General features: G+C 46.7%; 5 protein-coding genes and 1 pseudogene across 9 annotated transcripts; 5 read left to right on the forward strand and 1 right to left on the reverse strand.

Moving 5' to 3' along the window:
• The first annotated feature begins 2,169 nt into the window (after positions 1-2,169).
• Positions 2,170-4,215, forward strand: LOC117187481 (RCC1 domain-containing protein 1-like). The gene is made up of 3 exons (XM_033390267.1): positions 2,170-2,924; positions 2,985-3,381; positions 4,101-4,215. The coding sequence occupies exons 1-2, from the start codon at positions 2,707-2,709 to the stop codon at positions 3,079-3,081; spliced, it is 315 nt and encodes a 104-aa protein (XP_033246158.1). The 5' UTR covers positions 2,170-2,706; the 3' UTR covers positions 3,082-3,381; positions 4,101-4,215.
• On the forward strand, positions 4,101-8,364 carry LOC117186989 (annotated as a pseudogene).
• A 282-nt stretch (positions 8,365-8,646) lies between these two features.
• Positions 8,647-9,674, reverse strand: LOC108164948. 2 transcript variants are annotated; one of them, XM_017300939.2, is made up of 3 exons: positions 9,499-9,674; positions 9,280-9,423; positions 8,647-9,224 (listed from the first exon to the last, which is right to left on the reverse strand). In XM_017300939.2, exon 3 carries the CDS (start codon positions 9,221-9,223, stop codon positions 8,822-8,824), a length of 402 nt encoding a protein of 133 aa, XP_017156428.1. In that variant the 5' UTR covers position 9,224; positions 9,280-9,423; positions 9,499-9,674; the 3' UTR covers positions 8,647-8,821. The 2 variants fall into 2 exon arrangements, with proteins under 2 accessions (XP_017156428.1, XP_033246118.1); XM_033390227.1 differs by lacking the exon at positions 9,499-9,674 and having other exon boundaries at positions 9,280-9,488.
• A 1,237-nt stretch (positions 9,675-10,911) lies between these two features.
• Positions 10,912-12,785, forward strand: LOC117186991 (secretion-regulating guanine nucleotide exchange factor-like). The gene is made up of 4 exons (XM_033388519.1): positions 10,912-10,919; positions 11,140-11,490; positions 11,551-11,947; positions 12,671-12,785. The coding sequence occupies exons 1-3, from the start codon at positions 10,912-10,914 to the stop codon at positions 11,645-11,647; spliced, it is 456 nt and encodes a 151-aa protein (XP_033244410.1). The 3' UTR covers positions 11,648-11,947; positions 12,671-12,785.
• Positions 12,671-13,932, forward strand: LOC108162837. The gene is made up of 4 exons (XM_033388523.1): positions 12,671-12,743; positions 12,803-13,134; positions 13,255-13,474; positions 13,847-13,932. The coding sequence occupies exons 1-4, from the start codon at positions 12,671-12,673 to the stop codon at positions 13,930-13,932; spliced, it is 711 nt and encodes a 236-aa protein (XP_033244414.1).
• A 1,592-nt stretch (positions 13,933-15,524) lies between these two features.
• On the forward strand, positions 15,525-19,054 carry LOC117187437 (receptor-mediated endocytosis protein 6 homolog). 4 transcript variants are annotated; one of them, XR_004472117.1, is made up of 4 exons: positions 15,527-15,706; positions 15,766-15,996; positions 18,249-18,408; positions 18,490-19,054. XR_004472117.1 is itself a non-coding variant. In XM_033390118.1 (3 exons), exons 2-3 carry the CDS (start codon positions 18,262-18,264, stop codon positions 18,835-18,837), a joined length of 495 nt encoding a protein of 164 aa, XP_033246009.1. In that variant the 5' UTR covers positions 15,525-15,706; positions 18,246-18,261; the 3' UTR covers positions 18,838-19,054. The 4 variants fall into 4 exon arrangements, 2 of the variants coding, with proteins under 2 accessions (XP_033246009.1, XP_033246012.1); XR_004472116.1 differs by having other exon boundaries at positions 15,528-15,706; positions 18,246-18,408; XM_033390118.1 differs by lacking the exon at positions 15,766-15,996 and having other exon boundaries at positions 15,525-15,706; positions 18,246-18,408.
• Positions 19,055-19,271: the final 217 nt, after the last annotated feature.

Raw genomic sequence — 19,271 nt, forward strand, 5'->3', positions numbered from 1 at the left:
GTTACGCCATTTCCGAGTCGTCTGTTAATTAATTTTATAATAAATGTTAAAAATGCTTAAAAATACTAAACGGAATATCGAAATTAAGGTATTTGATGTCGGATCATGAGCAAAATTGTACGAATAATCAAACCCAAGCAGTTGGCGCTCTTTCTTCTATCGATAGTTGAAGAAACATCGATGTATCGATAGTAACAATGAAGTTTTTCAACCTTCAGCAGCTTTACTTGAACTCCGCGGAATTTTCGTTGCAAATACTATTTGCCATTTTTACAGTGAAAATAAAGTGCTTTGTTTTTCAAAAACTTAATCTTTTCCACAGAAAAAAGAAGGTAAATATGGTAAATGGTAGATTTTTATATATTTTATTCGAAATGTGCGGCTTGCCAGGCAATTAGTGGATGAATTTGAGGGCGCTTATGGTTTTTGAAGCCAACAAGTGCAAATGGCGATGGAGAATCATCAAAGTGCAATGAAATATTCGAAATATTTGCGGCACCGGCCTCTACACACTCGTGTTCCATGATAGATGCCTCAGAGCAGAGAACTATCTCCCTTAAATAATTGGCAGCACTGAAAAAGTCGCCCAAAGTGAGACATCGCTTCTTCTGCGCAAAATGCAATGGATTGGATTGATATTTCTTCGATCCGCAGAAGTCGCACTTTAAGACTTCTGTGGGCATGTGTATGCCGGCATTTTTCGTTCACCAATACACAAAAAGATTAACCAGTGCTGCCAATAGTTCATCCACTGATACACACACGCACACACAGCACTCAAGCCTCCACGACCTCTGACTGGGCAGCACTGTCGTGGTAGGCGTCTGTGTCGGGCAGTAATTCCGAGAAACTTCAGCGTGTATTAGTAGACAACTCCGCATAAATAAAATAAATTTCCCATAAATCAATTTTTTTTGTGCAACCGATCGCCATAAACAAACGAACACACGACTGGGATCCGATTGCTTCCATTTCGCTCGAAGCAGTGAAGGTTCTCGTTCAGCGGTGTTTCTTTCCAATAAACATTTTCATTTCTTTCTCGCACAAAAAGATGTCGGAGAATAGCTTCAACTCAAAGTATTTGGACGATGACGATGAGGACGATGCGATTGCTGCCTCTGAGGGTGTGTACCAATGAATCCTCTAAACTAAATATAATCCACGCGTTTGTCTCGCGCTTTAGGCAAAGTTTCGAGCCAGGTGGCCAAGCGCATCTGGCAGCCAACCATCGATGATACTACCCCTGGGGTCTGGGAGCCGCCCGAGAAGCCCCTGCCCCACGTGGAGGAGGATGCTCCGATGAGTGCCGAGGCCCTGGCGGAGGCTCTAGCGGTGAGCGAGACCGCCTCGGACTTTATACACGAAGTGGAGCGCTCTCTCTACGGCGACAACAGCAAGGAGAACGGCTCCGCCCAGTACTTCAAGGCGGCCGAGAATTATTCGCTGTTTGGCGCCAACTACATGGGCTTGGAGGAGGACAAGAACAAAAAACCGCCGCCGGGCTTCGACCAAAGCTCCAGTCAGATTGCGGCTGGATCGGCCGGAGTATCCGGCCAAAGCTACTCGGGGGTAAGTGGTGCTCTAGGCTTTCAATGAATTAGGAATCGATGATTCGTTGGCTAGAATATGCCAAATATGCCCTCCTTCTTAGCTGTTCTGAGGAAAACCCCAACTCTATCCGTATTTCAGGGACCCTCTTCATCCGGAATGGGCGGCATGGCAATGTCCCAGCAGCCGCAGCACAAGGCCGCGAATCAGCCAGGACCTGCAGCGCTGCTTCCACAGCAGCAGCAGCATCCGCGTCATCCTTCGCCAGCGACAGTGCCCAGGGTCATAGCCGAGGCAGCAGCTCTGGCTGGAGCTGGGGCTGGCATCGACATTGGCCTGCACGCCCATGGACATCTGCCCAGTGCCACGGAAATGGCCATCGGACACATTTACCAGGAGCTCATGGGCATGAATTTCAATCAGGCCAATATACAGCAGCAGCAGCAGCAACACCACCACCAGCAGCAGCAGCAGCACCACCACCAGCAGCAGCAGCAGCACCACCACCAGCAGCAGCAGCAGGCGGCTCTGAAGCAGCAGCAGCAGGCGGCTCTGAAGCAGCAGCAGCAGGCGGCTCTGAAGCAGCAGACCCACGCGACGTATGTTCTCAAAGCGGTGTTTCTTGCGTATCGTGCCCGATTGCGTCGCCAGGTCCACTTCTGGGACAACTAGAGTACGGCCAGGACATTACACTCCACACCCACAGATTAGATGACTAGTTTTAAAATATTTTGTTTGTTTGTTTTGTCGAGTTTGTTGTCGTCTCCTCTGGGCTGATGACCGACAGCATAGCAAGGCGTACTCTTAAACAGTCTTCAAAGTTATTTAGTTCTACGACACACACATTGCGGTCCGCCTCAGCAGATGGATCCCTGTGCCTGTGCCCAGAATGTCGTGGCTCCGCGCGTACTGGAGTCCGATTCCACACGAGGGCGAGGCATGAGTTCAATATCTTCTTGTTGCTGCAGAGCGCCTCCCGGCTGCTGGGTTTTTGCAATGATTAAAATGACCTTCATTCCCTGATGACAGACAGTCACTGGAAAACGGTCAAACTGGTCAAAAGACCAGTCCAACGCCTTCCTCTTCGAGGAGGACGTGCGGCAGCTGGCCGTCGGCTGGACCCACAATGCGGCGCTGCTCCGCAACAACGAGATCCTCATGTGGGGCCGCAAGTGCTACGGACAGCTGGGCACGGGCTCGATCAGCGAGCAGCAGGCGGTGCCCCAGCCACTGAGCCTCCGACTGCCCGACGGCCAGACGCCTGCTCGCGTGCACATGGGGGCAGAGCACGGCCTGCTGCGGACTACAGCCGGCGAGATCTACACCTGGGGCTGGAACGAGCACGGAAACTGTGGCAACAACAGTACAGAGAATGTGTAAGAATCTCCCTTCTGCCAGTGGATTGGCTTTAAATTCAATTTTCGATCAATTTCCAGATGCAGCCCTACACTCGTGGAAATCCCGGGACGCGTGAAGTTGGCCGGAGCTGGCTCGGGCTTCTGTTACGCCATTTCCGAGTCGTCTGTTAATTAATTTTATAATAAATGTTAAAAATGCTTAAAAATACTAAACGGAATATCGAAATTAAGGTATTTGATGTCGGATCATGAGCAAAATTGTACGAATAATCAAACCCAAGCAGTTGGCGCTCTTTCTTCCATCGATAGTTGAAGAAACATCGATGTATCGATAGTAACAATGAAGTTTTTCAACCTTCAGCAGCTTTACTTGAACTCCGCGGAATTTTCGTTGCAAATACTATTTGCCATTTTTACAGTGAAAATAAAGTGCTTTGTTTTTCAAAAACTTAATCTTTTCCACAGAAAAAAGAAGGTAAATATGGTAAATGGTAGATTTTTATATATTTTATTCGAAATGTGCGGCTTGCCAGGCAATTAGTGGATGAATTTGAGGGCGCTTATGGTTTTTGAAGCCAACAAGTGCAAATGGCGATGGAGAATCATCAAAGTGCAATGAAATATTCCAAATATTTGCGGCACCGGCCTCTACACACTCGTGTTCCATGATAGATGCCTCAGAGCAGAGAACTATCTCCCTTAAATAATTGGCAGCACAGAAAAAGTCGCCCAAAGTGAGACATCGCTTCTTCTGCGCAAAATGCAATGGATTGGATTGATATTTCTTCGATCCGCAGAAGTCTCACTTTAAGACTTCTGTGGGCATGTGTATGCCGGCATTTTTCGTTCACCAATACACAAAAAGATTAACCAGTGCTGCCAATAGTTCATCCACTGATACACACACGCACACACAGCACTCAAGCCTCCACGACCTCTGACTGGGCAGCACTGTCGTGGTAGGCGTCTGTGTCGGGCAGTAATTCCGAGAAACTTCAGCGTGTATTAGTAGACAACTCCGCATAAATAAAATAAATTTCCCATAAATCAATTTTTTTTGTGCAACCGATCGCCATAAACAAACGAACACACGACTGGGATCCGATTGCTTCCATTTCGCTCGAAGCAGTGAAGGTTCTCGTTCAGCGGTGTTTCTTTCCAATAAACATTTTCATTTCTTTCTCGCACAAAAAGATGTCGGAGAATAGCTTCAACTCAAAGTATTTGGACGATGACGATGAGGACGATGCGATTGCTGCCTCTGAGGGTGTGTACCAATGAATCCTCTAAACTAAATATAATCCACGCGTTTGTCTCGCGCTTTAGGCAAAGTTTCGAGCCAGGTGGCCAAGCGCATCTGGCAGCCAACCATCGATGATACTACCCCTGGGGTCTGGGAGCGGCCCGCTCTAGCGGTGAGCGGGACCGCCTCGGACTTTATACACGAAGTGATGCGCTCTCTCTACGGCGACAACAGCAAGGATCCGGAAAACGGCTCCGCCCAGTACTTCAAGGCGGCCGAGAATTATTCGCTGTTTGGCGCCAACTACATGGGCTTGGAGGAGGACAAGAACAAAAAACCGCCGCCGGGCTTCGACCAAAGCTCCAGTCAGATTGCGGCTGGATCGGCCGGAATATCCGGCCAAAGCTACTCGGGGGTAAGTGGTGCTCTAGGCTTTCAATGAATTAGGAATCGATGATTCGTTGGCTAGAATATGCCAAATATGCCCTCCTTCTTAGCTGTTCTGAGGAAAACCCCAACTCTATCCGTATTTCAGGGACCCTCTTCATCCGGAATGGGCGGCATGGCAATGTCCCAGCAGCCGCAGCACAAGGCCGCGAATCAGCCAGGACCTGCAGCGCTGCTTCCACAGCAGCAGCAGCATCCGCGTCATCCTTCGCCAGCGACAGCGCCCAGGGTCATAGCCGAGGCAGCAGCTCTGGCTGGAGCTGGGGCTGGCATCGACATTGGCCTGCACGCCCATGGACATCTGCCCAGTGCCACGGAAATGGCCATCGGACACATTTACCAGGAGCTCATGGGCATGAATTTCAATCAGGCCAATATACAGCAGCGGCAGCAGCAACACCACCACCAGCAGCAGCAGCAGCAGCACCACCACCAGCAGCAGCAGCAGCAGCACCACCACCAGCAGCAGCAGCAGCAGGCGGCTCTCCAGCATCAGCAGCAGGCGGCTCTGAAGCAGCAGGCGGCTCTGAAGCAGCAGGCGGCTCTCCTCTCCTACGGCCAAAAGGCCGTAACAGCAACTGGCATAGTCCCTGACCCACGCGACGTATGTTCTCAAAGCGGTGTTTCTTGCGTATCGTGCCCGTTTGCGTCGCCAGGTCCACTTCTGGGACAACTAGAGGACGGCCAGGACATTACACTCCACACCCACAGATTAGATGACATGGAGCGATCGAGTATTTGAACTAGTTTACAAATATTTTGTTTGTTTGTTTTGTCGAGTTTGTTGTCGTCTCCGCTGGGCTGATGGCCGACAGCATAGCAAGGCGTACTCTTAAACAGTCTTCAAAGTTATTTAGTTCTACGACACACACATTGCGGTCCGCCTCAGCAGATGGATCCCTGTGCCTGTGCCCAGAATGTCGCGTACTGGAGTCCGATTCCACAGGAGGGCGAGGCATGAGTTCAATATCTTCTTGTTGCTGCAGAGCGCCTCCCGGCTGCTGGGTTTTTGCAATGATTAAAATGACCTTCATTCCCTGATGACAGACAGTCACTGGAAAACGTTTCTCCAGCATCACTGCCGTGGTCTGTTGTACCTCAACCGTCGACATCTTCTGTTGAAGTGTTCTCCGCTTCTGAATGTTAGTGTATAGTTTCTGAAGGGCTGGGCTGGACTGGAACACCTATATCATGTTCGGCCTTGTCAGCCGATCCGTGCCAACGTCTTTGAAATCGTTGAGCGGTGAGAGCGGTGCTGTGTTGCAGATCCGCTTCGGACAGCCCCCCCACATCCACACCACCCACATCATGCTGTGTGGAGTGCCCTGAGGCCTGCGTTTCATTGACAAGAAGCGACCAGAGTGTGGGGCACGGCCGCAGATTCTGCAAGTGAAGATCAACTACAAAGGATTACTTACTTTGTCATTGCCATGAGAGGCGGAGGGAACAGCCACCGTTGTGTTGATGTGATGTTCCACCAGTTCCACGGGTTGTTTTATGGGCAACGAGCCCAAGCAGATTGTGCGCTACAAGCGAGGATACCCTTTGGATAAAAAACACAGCCGCAACTGTGGCGGATCAGCTGAAATCGCTGCCAAACTGCAGCCATAGCGGTGGGATTCGTCAATTCGAGTATGTGGGAACGGGAGTTTAAAGTGTGACGGTGGTACTGTCCACCCGAAGTCGCTCCTGTCGTTTTCCGTACAAGTCCATGTTAAAAAAAAAAAATAAAAACTGTTTTTTTTTTTATAATAAATGAGCTTATATCATTTCTTTTCTTTTGTTCTTCATTCAAACGTAAGAAAATGCCGCCTTATTTCGTTTATTTTCAATGTACGCTCAGCCCATATGTGCATGCATAAGTGAGCGAGTAGGTACAAACAAAGTATTTAAGAAAAGAAATTTAAAATTTTTTTGTCGATTAATTTTTTACGATTTCAGCAGAGAAAATCAGCTATTTTTTTGCCTGTTATCGATTTCAGCTGAGAAAATCAGAAATATACCAAAATACCACTGTCGATAAATCCGATAGCAACTGCCTAGCATAATCAATCAGGGTGACCGGTTTACCATTTTCAATGGTATATAAAAATCCAATAAAAGCAAGTATTTAGAGGAGGCCAGTTAAGTAGAAAATTGATTCATCGATCGTTTAAAACTATGTGGGCATGGCTAAATGTTCTATATAGCTAGTAATATTCCACGGAATTTTAAAAACGAGGAATATGTAAAATAGAACATGAATTCGTCAGTACATTTACGGTATATTTTTCAAATGAGACGGTATATTTTGGTATATTTCTGAGGGTCAGACCAGAAAAGTCGAAAAGTCCAGTAAAGAACGGTACTGCTGTTTAAAAAATTTCAGCTGTATATCTTATAAATAAAGAGATTAGCAGACGTACATGGTTATATTTTAATATATATATTTAATTTTGTTTTTAAAACGTTTATCATATTTCAGCTCTTTCTGCTGCACCTTGACGACATCCTGCCGCAGGCGTTGAAGCTACAGCCGCGCAACAATAACCAGCCGACTGGCTGCTCCACAATCATTGTCAACCAAAAGAATTGCGTAGGTAAAGCCTAGAGGAGCCCCAGAAGATTGCTTTAATACAGTGCAACGTCTCGTTTATAGCGACTGTTGGGTCACACCGAGGATGCCCTGACGGAGACCCTCAATCATTACTATTTTGTTGACGCGCACATCATCAGCGACAAGCCGCAGGGCAAAATGTCAAGGAGGAGCACTTTATGTCCCTGTGCTATCCCGGACACTTGCCCGGCTACACCATGATTCAGAATTATCATGGCCTGGTCTTCAGCATCAATACGATCAGTGCGGAGCTGTTGCGCAGTGGCAAGACACGTGAGTGTACTTCCCATTTCCCTTTCGATGGGATAAGAGACCTTTAATGAGGGTTGGCTTTAATGCTTTTTAGCGAGACACTTCTTGACACGAGCCCTGCTGGCCACCAGCAATGTGGACGATGCTTTTAGGGTGCTCAAGGACGCAGGTGTGGGAGCAGCCGATGCCTGCTCCATTAACTTTACCTTCTTGGCGTGAGTATCAAAGGGACTTTGGTCAACGGTCAACAGTCTGCAGTTTTCTTGTTCCTTGATTTTACAGCGATCCCCGCCAGATGTTCTATAATGTGGAGATGGCGCCTTCGCCAGACCGTAAGAATGAGTCGCTTTTGAACATCAAGGAGATACCCTTGGGCAATCATAACTACCATGTGAATCAGTGAGTACCAGAGATCTACCAGTAGTCATTAGCGCAGCTTGAGTAATTCTCGATTCGATCCTAGATTCGATCGCATACGCCAGGATCAGGCCAACGCTCTGATGGTCGACTCCAGCGTATCGCGAATGCAGGCGTTCGGCACCTACAAGCCGCCATCGAGCGAGCAGGATGTGCGCCATATGCTGGGCGATGTCTCTGGGGAAATGTATTGCGTGTGGCGCGAGAACGGCAGCTGTGATGAGGTGGTCAAAACCATTGCCGTTGGCATTTTCGATCTCACCGCTAGGACCATGTCGCTCTATTCGGACAATCCCAGTCAGACGGAGCCTCACTGCAGGTTGCCTCTGCTCTTCAAATAGCTTTAATGCACACCCCCCGCCTCCCCCCTTTGTTGGACGCAGATTTTACTCGTATGTTTAATAAACATAATCAAATGGCAGTTTGAGCTTGATCCAAAATTTTGTTGGGTCGTTAGCCAATCTAAAACCTCTCACTCTTCAAAATAAAACTGTGAAATTTGAGTGAGCCAAGATTTTAGTACAGAGGGGCATGTGCATGTGGATAATTTCCCCACACATCCTTTGTGTGGTGTGATTCCAGGTGCCCATCTACCTGGGGGCCATGGAGCCCCTGGTTAGCTGCAGCGAAGATGACAAAATGGGAATGTGCGGATCGTCGAGCTGGTCGACGCTGAGTTCTTCAAACGGATTGTCGAGTGGGTTGCGGGGCTGGATGGTGGGGAATTTCTGTTGAATAAATAATAATACGAGTAGTACCTAAAACAAATCCTTAAAGTGTACCAATATCGTTGCCTAGATTCTTCGTTTATTTGGCTCGTGTGTTAGGCTCGTGTGTTAATGTCGTGTTATTGAATATGCTATGTTTTGTTTACCGAGAGTTTGATATGTATTACGTATCGTGTCCGAACAGGGGCAGTGCAGTGATCAAAATGCATAGCCAGGGCCCTTCTATGCTATGTCACTTGCATAGCTCGGCGAAGAAGCTCTCCAGGCCGCGCGCCTTCTCCCACTTGCCATCGATGAGTGCCTTCTGTTGAACCACCATCAGGGCGCGGATGCAGTCGACCATCAGGAGATCAAAGTCGTTGCAGAGGAGACTCACAATTTGGGCATAGCTAGCTGTGGCCGGGCTGGGGGGCCGGGTCACACAGCCTATGAGAATGCGTAGCAGCTGCTCCTTGTGGTCGGGCAGGCAGTCGGTGATCAGCAGTTTCAGTCGACGGATGTGGAAAAAGTCGGCGACGAAATTGACTCCGTCTAGTTTAGCCATCAACTCGGCAATTAACTCAATACGGTCGTCGGGGGTGAGATCCTCACCGCGCCCAGCTTGCCACTTTCTCTTGCGATGATGACCGTTCATTCTGATAGAACATTGGGATTCTCACTGATTCTGATTTTCAGACAATAAATACGTACGTATGTGCACTAATTGAAGAAAGTAATTCGAATTACTGTGCTATTTGTTAATTTTTCACTTCTTTTTGGATTGGTCTTCGGCAGAATCCACGCACGCGTTGCTTTTTTCAGGGAGGCTGCGAACCATACAGTTCGAAATTACTACTGAAAATACAGGCGAACTTAGGCGTTTTATTGTAACTTATTTCTAGCGTCACAATTTTTACACAGAACACTCACTGAACTGACTATTAATTGCCAGATTTGTTGACCATATCTGAACAAATGTTTGGCCTATTCCGATTGACAAAGCCGGCGAAAACGATATATTTTCTGTCCCCGCATTGGCAGCACTGGCTTTGTAAAGGTAACCTTTGCGGCTTCCTAGCTTCATTTTTTAGCACCAGGAGTTTCGTTACTTTTGTCGCTTTCTGTGTAGTTGGAATCAAACACATGTTCTTCAGGGAAAAAGAAAAGATCGCTGATGATGAACAGTGGTTAAGTTGAGTGGTTACTATTTGAATAAATACAATTTTATGGGCGGCTTGTTATTTTCAAAATAAAGGCATGTAACCGCCGGATTTTATCAGACTATCGCACAAAAGTACCGATGTTCGCAGCTTCCTGTACATCGATAAGTAGAATCAAAAGTCGCGGATATATTTGATCTTACGTCCTGAGCCAACAGAAAAATAGTATCGACTCGGCCAAATCTGAGAAAAATATTCATGTTAATATGTTCGCCCAGCCAAAAAATATCAGACATATAAGTCGATATATATCAAAAAATTTATATATCAATACATATTTAACAACCATCCCTAGAATACTGAACTCTACCTGCGGTGACCGCTCTCAAATCATTTATTCCAATGGATTGGATCTAAATCCTTTTCGCTCATTCACTTTCAAACAATTTCTATTTGGCGCACACCACTTGCATCCAATCGATAGTATTGATGGTCGAATTGCTTTCTTCGAAACGGTTATTGGCTCTTTTTGCGCTCTCATTAAATCAGTTAAGGTTCTCTTTTTCGCTCTATTTGAATCGAGTATGAATCGGTAGCAACCGGTCCCAACCATTGAAAATTCAAATTCAAGAGCTGAAGCTGCTTTAAAATGAACCAGTCTTGTGGGAAAATGATTCGTCAATCGGATTAAAGTTTCTGGGCAAGGCTGAGGGTTCTAGTTAGCTAGTAACACTACCCGGAATATCAAAAACGAGAAATATTTATGAGGGACCTATCGATAAGTCCACGTTCCGCCATTTTGACGCGTCCATCGCTACTGCGCAGCTGCAGCGCCGACTGCAGGCTGCTTTTCCTATAAAAAGGCCGACAAGAGCTGTTTTCTCATATATATATGTATGTATGTATATACTTTTTTCCTAATACTGGCACTGTTTCTATTGACTAAACTGAATCTTCTTCAGATGTCTTTCAATTAAAAATTTATTAAATTTACATGGGAGAAAAAAACATGAATTGCGAATGGCATGTTTTTTCGATGAACAAAAAAAAATGTTCTACCGATTTTTCGTTCAACATATTTTCACAAAAAGTTTCGGAGGTGCTGCGGAGGAGTTGCCTCCGTCGCAGATACGGTCGTGGCGGACGTCTATAATCAGGAGGTCTTTGTTTGTATATTGAGAAAATGCCTGTGTAATCCTTAAGCTAGAAAGTTGTACATTGCAAATCTCGTGGATGAAACAAACGGTTTATTCTTCTGCGTACATATTCATAATTTGTTTGTTTTTCCTGATTTCTGGAGGATTCGACTCATTCAACTTTAACAGTTGAGGCACGTCCACCGCGCCTTCATATAGATTTTAAAAAATGTATTTACGTTTTTTTTTTACTTTAACTTATTCAACTTTGACAGCTCTTTGAGTTTGGTGGGGCAGCATTTCTGGTCAAAAGACCAGTCCAACGCCTTCCTCTTCGAGGAGGACGTGCGGCAGCTGGCCGTCGGCTGGACCCACAATGCGGCGCTGCTCCGCAACAACGAGATCCTCATGTGGGGCCGCAAGTGCTACGGACAGCTGGGCACGGGCTCGATCAGCGAGCAGCAGGCGGTGCCCCAGCCACTGAGCCTCCGACTGCCCGACGGCCAGACGCCTGCTCGCGTGCACATGGGGGCAGAGCACGGCCTGCTGCGGACTACAGCCGGCGAGATCTACACCTGGGGCTGGAACGAGCACGGAAACTGTGGCAACAACAGTACAGAGAATGTGTAAGAATCTCCCTTCTGCCAGTGGATTGGCTTTAAATTCAATTTTCGATCAATTTCCAGATGCAGCCCTACACTCGTGGAAATCCCGGGACGCGTGAAGTTGGCCGGAGGTGGCTCGGGCTTCTGTTACGCCATTTCCGAGTCGTCTGTTAATTAATTTTATAATAAATGTTAAAAATGCTTAAAAATACTAAACGGAATATCGAAATTAAGGTATTTGATGTCGGATCATGAGCAAAATTGTACGAATAATCAAACCCAAGCAGTTGGCGCTCTTTCTTCCATCGATAGTTGAAGAAACATCGATGTATCGATAGTAACAATGAAGTTTTTCAACCTTCAGCAGCTTTACTTGAACTCCGCGGAATTTTCGTTGCAAATACTATTTGCCATTTTTACAGTGAAAATAAAGTGCTTTGTTTTTCAAAAACATAATCTTTTCCACAGAAAAAAGAAGGTAAATATGGTAAATGGTAGATTTTTATATATTTTATTCGAAATGTGCGGCTTGCCAGGTAATTAGTGGATGAATTTGAGGGCGCTTATGGTTTTTGAAGCCAACAAGTGCAAATGGCGATGGAGAATCATCAAAGTGCAATGAAATATTCGAAATATTTGCGGCACCGGCCTCTACACACTCGTGTTCCATGATAGATGCCTCAGAGCAGAGAACTATCTCCCTTAAATAATTGGCAGCACTGAAAAAGTCGCCCAAAGTGAGACATCGCTTCTTCTGCGCAAAATGCAATGGATTGGATTGATATTTCTTCGATCCGCAGAAGTCGCACTTTAAGACTTCTGTGGCCATGTGTATGCCGGCATTTTTCGTTCACCAATACACAAAAAGATTAACCAGTGCTGCCAATAGTTCATCCACTGATACACACACGCACACACAGCACTCAAGCCTCCTCGACCTCTGACTGGGCAGCACTGTCGTGGTAGGCGTCTGTGTCGGGCAGTAATTCCGAGAAACTTCAGCGTGTATTAGTAGACAACTCCGCATAAATAAAATAAATTTCCCATAAATCAATTTTTTTTGTGCAACCGATCGCCATAAACAAACGAACACACGACTGGGATCCGATTGCTTCCATTTCGCTCGAAGCAGTGAAGGTTCTCGTTCAGCGGTGTTTCTTTCCAATCAATAAACATTTTTATTTCTTTCTCGCACAAAAAGATGTCGGAGAATAGCTTCAACTCAAAGTATTTGGACGATGACGATGAGGACGATGCGATTGCTGCCTCTGAGGGTGTGTACCAATGAATCCTCTAAACTAAATATAATCCACGCGTTTGTCTCGCGCTTTAGGCAAAGTTTCGAGCCAGGTGGCCAAGCGCATCTGGCAGCCAACCATCGATGATACTACCCCTGGGGTCTGGGAGCGGCCCGCTCTAGCGGTGAGCGGGACCGCCTCGGACTTTATACACGAAGTGATGCGCTCTCTCTACGGCGACAACAGCAAGGATCCGGAAAACGGCTCCGCCCAGTACTTCAAGGCGGCCGAGAATTATGCGCTGTTTGGCGCCAACTACATGGGCTTGGAGGAGGACAAGAACAAAAAACCGCCGCCGGGCTTCGACCAAAGCTCCAGTCAGATTGCGGCTGGATCGGCCGGAGTATCCGGCCAAAGCTACTCGGGGGTAAGTGGTGCTCTAGGCTTTCAATGAATTAGGAATCGATGATTCGTTGGCTAGAATATGCCCAATATGCCCTCCTTCTTAGCTGTTCTGAGGAAAACCCCAACTCTATCCGTATTTCAGGGACCCTCTTCATCCGGAATGGGCGGCATGGCAATGTCACAGCAGCCGCAGCACAAGGCCGTGAATCAGCCAGGACCTGCAGCGCTGCTTCCACAGCAGCAGCAGCATCCGCGTCATCCTTCGCCAGCGACAGTGCCCAGGGTCATAGCCGAGGCAGCAGCTCTGGCTGGAGCTGGGGCTGGCATCGACATTGGCCTGCACGCCCATGGACATCTGCCCAGTGCCACGGAAATGGCCATCGGACACATTTACCAGGAGCTCATGGGCATGAATTTCAATCAGGCCAATATACAGCAGCAGCAGCAGCAACACCACCACCAGCAGCAGCAGCAGCACCACCACCAGCAGCAGCAGCAGCAGCAGCAGCAGCAGCAGCACCACCAGCAGCAGCAGCAGGCGGCTCTGAAGCAGCAGCAGCAGGCGGCTCTGAAGCAGCAGGCGGCTCTGAAGCAGCAGGCGGCTCTGAAGCAGCAGGCGGCTCTCCTCTCCTACGGCCAAAAGGCCGTAACAGCAACTGGCATAGTCCCTGACCCACGCGACGTATGTTCTCAAAGCGGTGTTTCTTGCGTATCGTGCCCGTTTGCGTCGCCAGGTCCACTTCTGGGACAACTAGAGTACGGCCAGGACATTACACTCCACACCCACAGATTAGATGACATGGAGCGATCGAGTATTTGAACTAGTTTTAAAATATTTTGTTTGTTTGTTTTGTCGAGTTTGTTGTCGTCTCCTCTGGGCTGATGACCGACAGCATACCAAGGCGTACTCTTAAACAGTCTTCAAAGTTATTTAGTTCTACGACACACACATTGCGGTCCGCCTCAGCAGATGGATCCCTGTGCCTGTGCCCAGAATGTCGCGGCTCCGCGCGTACTGGAGTCCGATTCCACACGAGGGCGAGGCATGAGTTCAATATCTTCTTGTTGCTGCAGAGCGCCTCCCGGCTGCTGGGTTTTTGCAATGATTAAAATGACCTTCATTCCCTGATGACAGACAGTCACTGGAAAACGTTTCTCCAGCATCACTGCCGTGGTCTGTTGTACCTCAACCGTCGACATCTTCTGTTGAAGTGTTCTCCGCTTCTGAATTTTAGTGTATAGTTTCTGAAGGGCTGGGCTGGACTGGAACACCTATATCATGTTAGGCCTTGTCAGCCGATCCGTGCCAACGTCTTTGAAATCGTTGAGCGGTGAGAGCGGTGCTGTGTGGCAGATCCGATTCGGACAGCCCCCCACATCCACACCACCCACATCATGCTGTGTGGAGTGCCCTGAGGCCTGCGTTTCATTGACAAGAAGCGACCAGAGTGTGGGACACGCCCGCAGATTCTGCAAGTGAAGATCAACTACAAAGGATTACTTACTTTGTCATTGCCATGAGAGGCGGAGGGAACAGCCACCGTTGTGTTGATGTGATGTTCCACCAGTTCCACGGGTTGTTTTATGGGCAGCGAGCCCAAGCAGATTGTGCGCTACAAGCGAGGATACCCTTTGGATAAAAAACACAGCCGCAACTGTGGCGGATCAGCTGAAATCGCTGCCAAACTGCAGCCAATGCGGTGGGATTCGTCAATTCGAGTATGTGGGAACGGGAGTTTAAAGTGTGACGGTGGTACTGTCCACCCGAAGTCGCTCCAGTCGTTTTCCGTACGAGTCCACGTTAAAAAAAAAAAATAAAAACTGTTTTTTTTTTTATAATAAATTCTTCTTAATTCAAACGTAAGAAAATGCCGCCTTATTTCGTTTATTTTCAGTGTACGCTCAGCCCATATGTGCATGCATAAGTGAGCGAGTAGGTACGAACAAAGTAGAAAACAAAACGTAAAAAGTACAAGAAATTTAAAATTTGTTTGTCGATTACTTTTTTAAAAATTTTTTCGATTTCAGCAGAGAAAATCAGCTATTTTGTTTCCTTTTATCGATTTCAGCTGAGAAAATCAGAAATATAGCAAAATACCACTGGCGATAAATCCGATAGCAACTGCCTAGCATAATCAACTAGGGTGACCGGTTTACCATTTTCAACGGTATATAAAAATCCAATAAAAGCAAGTATTTAGAATAGGCCAGTTAAGTAGAAAATTGATTCATCAATCGTTTAAAACTATGTGGGCATGGCTAAATGTTCTATATAGCTAGTAATATTCCACGGAATTTTAAAAACGAGGAATATGTAAAATAGAACATGAATTCGTCAGTACATTTACGGTATATTTTTCAAATGAGACGGTATATTTTGGTATATTTCTGAGGGTCGGACGGTATATTTTATCGAAAAGTCCGCGGTCACACCGTACTCAACTCTAATTGCGTGCATAGCAAAAAAGAAAACATTAATTGTTTGTGTTTTTATTCGCTTGAGCCAACGGGTGTGTTAGTTCTCGCTGATTAAAGTTAAACAACAATTAAAGTTAAAAGTGGAAAAGCAGTCAGATATCCAATTTCTAGCGAAAGTAAGTTGTTGTGCGCCCTCTCCGCGTTTTCTCCATTCCCCTCTGTTTCTGTTTTCTAGACCGAGCAACATGTTGCCAGACAAACCAAATTATGAGGCGAGAAAATGGACGTAATCATTTAAACAAAAGGCGTGCGTGTGGAATTCGCAATCCCAGGCATCAATACCCAACCAATTCGCAAACTGGCGGCTACCCGCTAGTCTGCCGCCCTCCCCACGCAAACACGCGCCCGCTCCCGCAGGCGCACAGACAGAACAAGCAGACGACAGACACCAGCCCCTGCACGAAACGTAAGTCCTGCAGCAGAAGGAGCAGCAGCTGAGGAAGTCCGCGCATTCCATGGTGGATCCTCACCCCTGGGGAAGCATCAAGGCCAATTTCCAGTCTCTTTCCATTCCGCTGGTACATGTATTATTTATTTTCTGTGCATGGCACACAAAATACTTAAACTATTAATGCACATACACACACACCACGCACACAGCAGCAGTCCACCCCCCATTTCTGCTTTGGCGACACATTGAGACGCCTCCCCCATCCTCCGCCCACCTCTGCTGCTGCTGCTGTGGGGCTTGTGCAATGTGAGAGAGGCCTCCCAACAAATTAAGTTTGTTTCACTTTAATGTGGGTTTGCTTGCCATTGTTCCAATGGCGGACTGCTGGCTGCATCTGCCTCCCTGCTGGAGCATCATAGGGGGAAGCATTTTAGTATTGTCGTAGCATATACTCTTATAGAACCTCAGTCAGCAGTCACTAACCGAACCGCACACTAATCGTATCGGGTATGGCAGCGTATGACCCATTGTTTATCTAAAACGCCTCTTAAGACTTTCGCCCAGTTATCGATAAGATAAAAGGCAATTCCGAATTGAATCCAACTTTGAGCAAAAGCAAATTTGAGTAATTTCAGAAAAGTACATGAAAGACACTGGGGACAGCTCTCCTGGTCGCCAAGGACGCGTGCATCTTGACCTTGGTCCCAGCCGAGTGGTGGGTGCAGTGGTTCGTTTTATCATGGGTGCTTTTGCTCCATAAGCCCTAGGAAAGAAAGTAAACAGATCATGATCGATCCATAGACCATGAGCTGGCTGGCACACCCCCATCGTCATTCACGAGGAACAAATAGTGGCCGTAATTGACGCGCAAATATTGTGACTCCACCAGGCAGTGAAACAAGGCCACGCACGATCATCTTCTCTTTTTTTTCCGTTGTTTATCCTCTGTGCACGGGCAGGGCAGGCCAGTCCCTCCATCTGCCCTTGATCAAGGCCTAATCTGTAATCTGTAACTGCCACTGACGTTTGGCAAACGTTTGGCATTGTTTATGTAACCACAAAATCTATATATACTTAAACTATATACTCGTATAGGCATTACATATAAACACTTGTATACTCGTAGAGAGGCTTCATTTCTCTCCATTGATTAGCTGTTTAGATCTCTCTCTCACTGTGTTTCTGTCTCTCTTTGGCATCCAATTAGAGATGTGCGCGTGACTGCACGATCATTAGAGCAGAGCAGAGATGCTTACGATGCGTAATCGTAGGCTTTTTACGTATGTTCCAGCGCATATAACGGTCTAAGAAGGATTTTACTTTCGATCATTCATCCGTATGCGTGGTCCCGAAACTGAAAACCGAAACATATGCCATGAGAAATGCCTGGCGTTCCACAAGTTGCAATGAACAATGAATAATGGAAACCAATTTAATATACGGAAATGCGCAATACGGGCGAGTTACGGACCGGACACCGAACGACGTAGGGGAGGGGGTATGTGGGCAGAATGGAACTGAATTTGAGGATAAATTGTTGCAAATCGAATCAAAACTGAATATTCACTGAAAAAGTTCAGTAAAAATAATTGAATTTCCATCGAAATAAATTGATGAAGAGGTTCTTCAGCGAAATCGAATTGTCAATAAAAGTGAATGAAAATTGAATTGAAATTAAAGTTTAACAGAACATTTCAAGATAAAACTATGTTTACGTAAAGTTCCCCAAGTCGAGACGGTATTAAAGATTAAGCTTAACGTAGGCCGTAGATGCAAAAGAGAGAGCGCCCAAAGGGCTTTGTTTCCAAAGCAGCAGGTCCTTGTTCCCTTTTCCCTGAGATTGCTACGACGCCAGCGAAGCTAACAAGCAACCGCTTCCGCTTCCAAAGAAAGAAAAAAATAATAATTTACATGTCTTGTGCATGACGAGGGACATTTTGTACAAGATTTATTCTTCGACCATCGAAGCTTCTGACCAAAAGAAACAAATAAAACAATTTACATGTCGCGTGAAGCATCATATTGATGCTCGACTCGCCTGCCGACTACAGCTCTAGAGTATTTAAAATCTTCGGGCCAGAGACCCTTAGGAAGAGGGGAAAGGACCACGTCGGAAGACGTTTGATCTTGTGTGTTCCCTCGGCGTTTGCTTGCAGTCCTTCTCCGGGGTAGAAGGAGTCTTTAAAGGCGGCTTCTTAAAGGTCCTAGCCGAACCCCTTCTCTTTAGTTTCAATGCTGATTCCTAATCGAAACGAGTTTTTCAGAAGCTCTATCTCCATTATGGAGCCCACTGCCGCGGGGAATCTGCTGGAGATCATGGACCTGGCGCGCACTCTCCGCCAGGAGCAACTCTTCATCCAGCAAGAGCAGACGGCCTTTGGCCAGCTGACGGGGGCTCTAGAGACCAATGCAGGCACCATAACAAAGGTAAATATTAACCAACAAGATAAGGGATTTAATCTCCCGTAAAATCTGCGCTCTGATCTGATATCTGGATCCCTGTTACAGTTAGCCTTTGTGTGTGCCCAGCAGAGACAGATACTGAACGAGCTGCTGGTGGCCAGGAACGATCACGATCCTCTGTTGAGCTGCAGACGGGCGAGAGCCTACGACAGTGCCCAGTTTATGGATGCCAAGCAGGTGCTGCCGTATGAGCATGCCCTGGCCTACGAATTTACAAATTTATTAAATTTACATGGGGAAAAAAAACATGAATTGCGAATGGCATGTTTTTTCGATGAAAAAAAAAAAAAATGTTCTACCGATTTTTCGTTCAACATATTTTCACAAAAAGTTGCGGAGGTGCTGCGGAGGAGTTGCCTCCGTCGCAGATACGGTCGTGGCGGACGTCTATAATCAGGAGGTCTTTGTTTTTATATTGAGAAAATGCATGTGTAATCCTTAAGCTAGAAAGTTGTACATTGCGAATCTCGTGGATGAAACAAACGGTTTATTCTTCTGCGTACATATTCATAATTTGTTTGTTTTTCCTGATTTCTGGAGGATTCGACTCATTCAACTTTAACAGTTGAGGCACGTCCACCGCGCCTTCATATAGATTTTAAAAAATGTATTTACGTTTTTTTTTTACTTTAACTTATTCAACTTTGACAGCTCTTTGAGTTTGGTGGGGCAGCATTTCTGGTCAAAAGACCGGTCCAACGCCTTCCTCTTCGAGGAGGACGTGCGGCAGCTGGCCGTCGGCTGGACCCACAATGCGGCGCTGCTCCGCAACAACGAGATCCTCATGTGGGGCCGCAAGTGCTACGGACAGCTGGGCACGGGCTCGA

Source organism: Drosophila miranda, chromosome XL (assembly GCF_003369915.1).
Source record: "Drosophila miranda strain MSH22 chromosome XL, D.miranda_PacBio2.1, whole genome shotgun sequence".
NCBI lineage: Eukaryota > Metazoa > Arthropoda > Insecta > Diptera > Drosophilidae > Drosophila > Drosophila miranda.

Bases quoted from the DNA above. Each gene is read 5' to 3' on its own strand.
- LOC117187481 (XM_033390267.1), top strand. From the start codon at position 2,707: ATGTGGGGCCGCAAGTGCTACGGACAGCTGGGCACGGGCTCGATCAGC. The intron at 2,925-2,984 runs GTAAGAATCTCC...ATCAATTTCCAG, and splicing joins AACAACAGTACAGAGAATGT to ATGCAGCCCTACACTCGTGG.
- LOC108164948 (XM_017300939.2), bottom strand. From the start codon at position 9,223: ATGAACGGTCATCATCGCAAGAGAAAGTGGCAAGCTGGGCGCGGTGAG.
- LOC117186991 (XM_033388519.1), top strand. The intron at 11,491-11,550 runs GTAAGAATCTCC...ATCAATTTCCAG, and splicing joins AACAACAGTACAGAGAATGT to ATGCAGCCCTACACTCGTGG.
- LOC108162837 (XM_033388523.1), top strand. From the start codon at position 12,671: ATGTCGGAGAATAGCTTCAACTCAAAGTATTTGGACGATGACGATGAG. The intron at 13,135-13,254 runs GTAAGTGGTGCT...TCCGTATTTCAG, and splicing joins CCGGCCAAAGCTACTCGGGG to GGACCCTCTTCATCCGGAAT. The intron at 13,475-13,846 runs GTGCCACGGAAA...TTGCGTCGCCAG, and splicing joins CGCCCATGGACATCTGCCCA to GTCCACTTCTGGGACAACTA.
- LOC117187437 (XM_033390118.1), top strand. From the start codon at position 18,262: ATGGAGCCCACTGCCGCGGGGAATCTGCTGGAGATCATGGACCTGGCG. The intron at 18,409-18,489 runs GTAAATATTAAC...TCCCTGTTACAG, and splicing joins ATGCAGGCACCATAACAAAG to TTAGCCTTTGTGTGTGCCCA.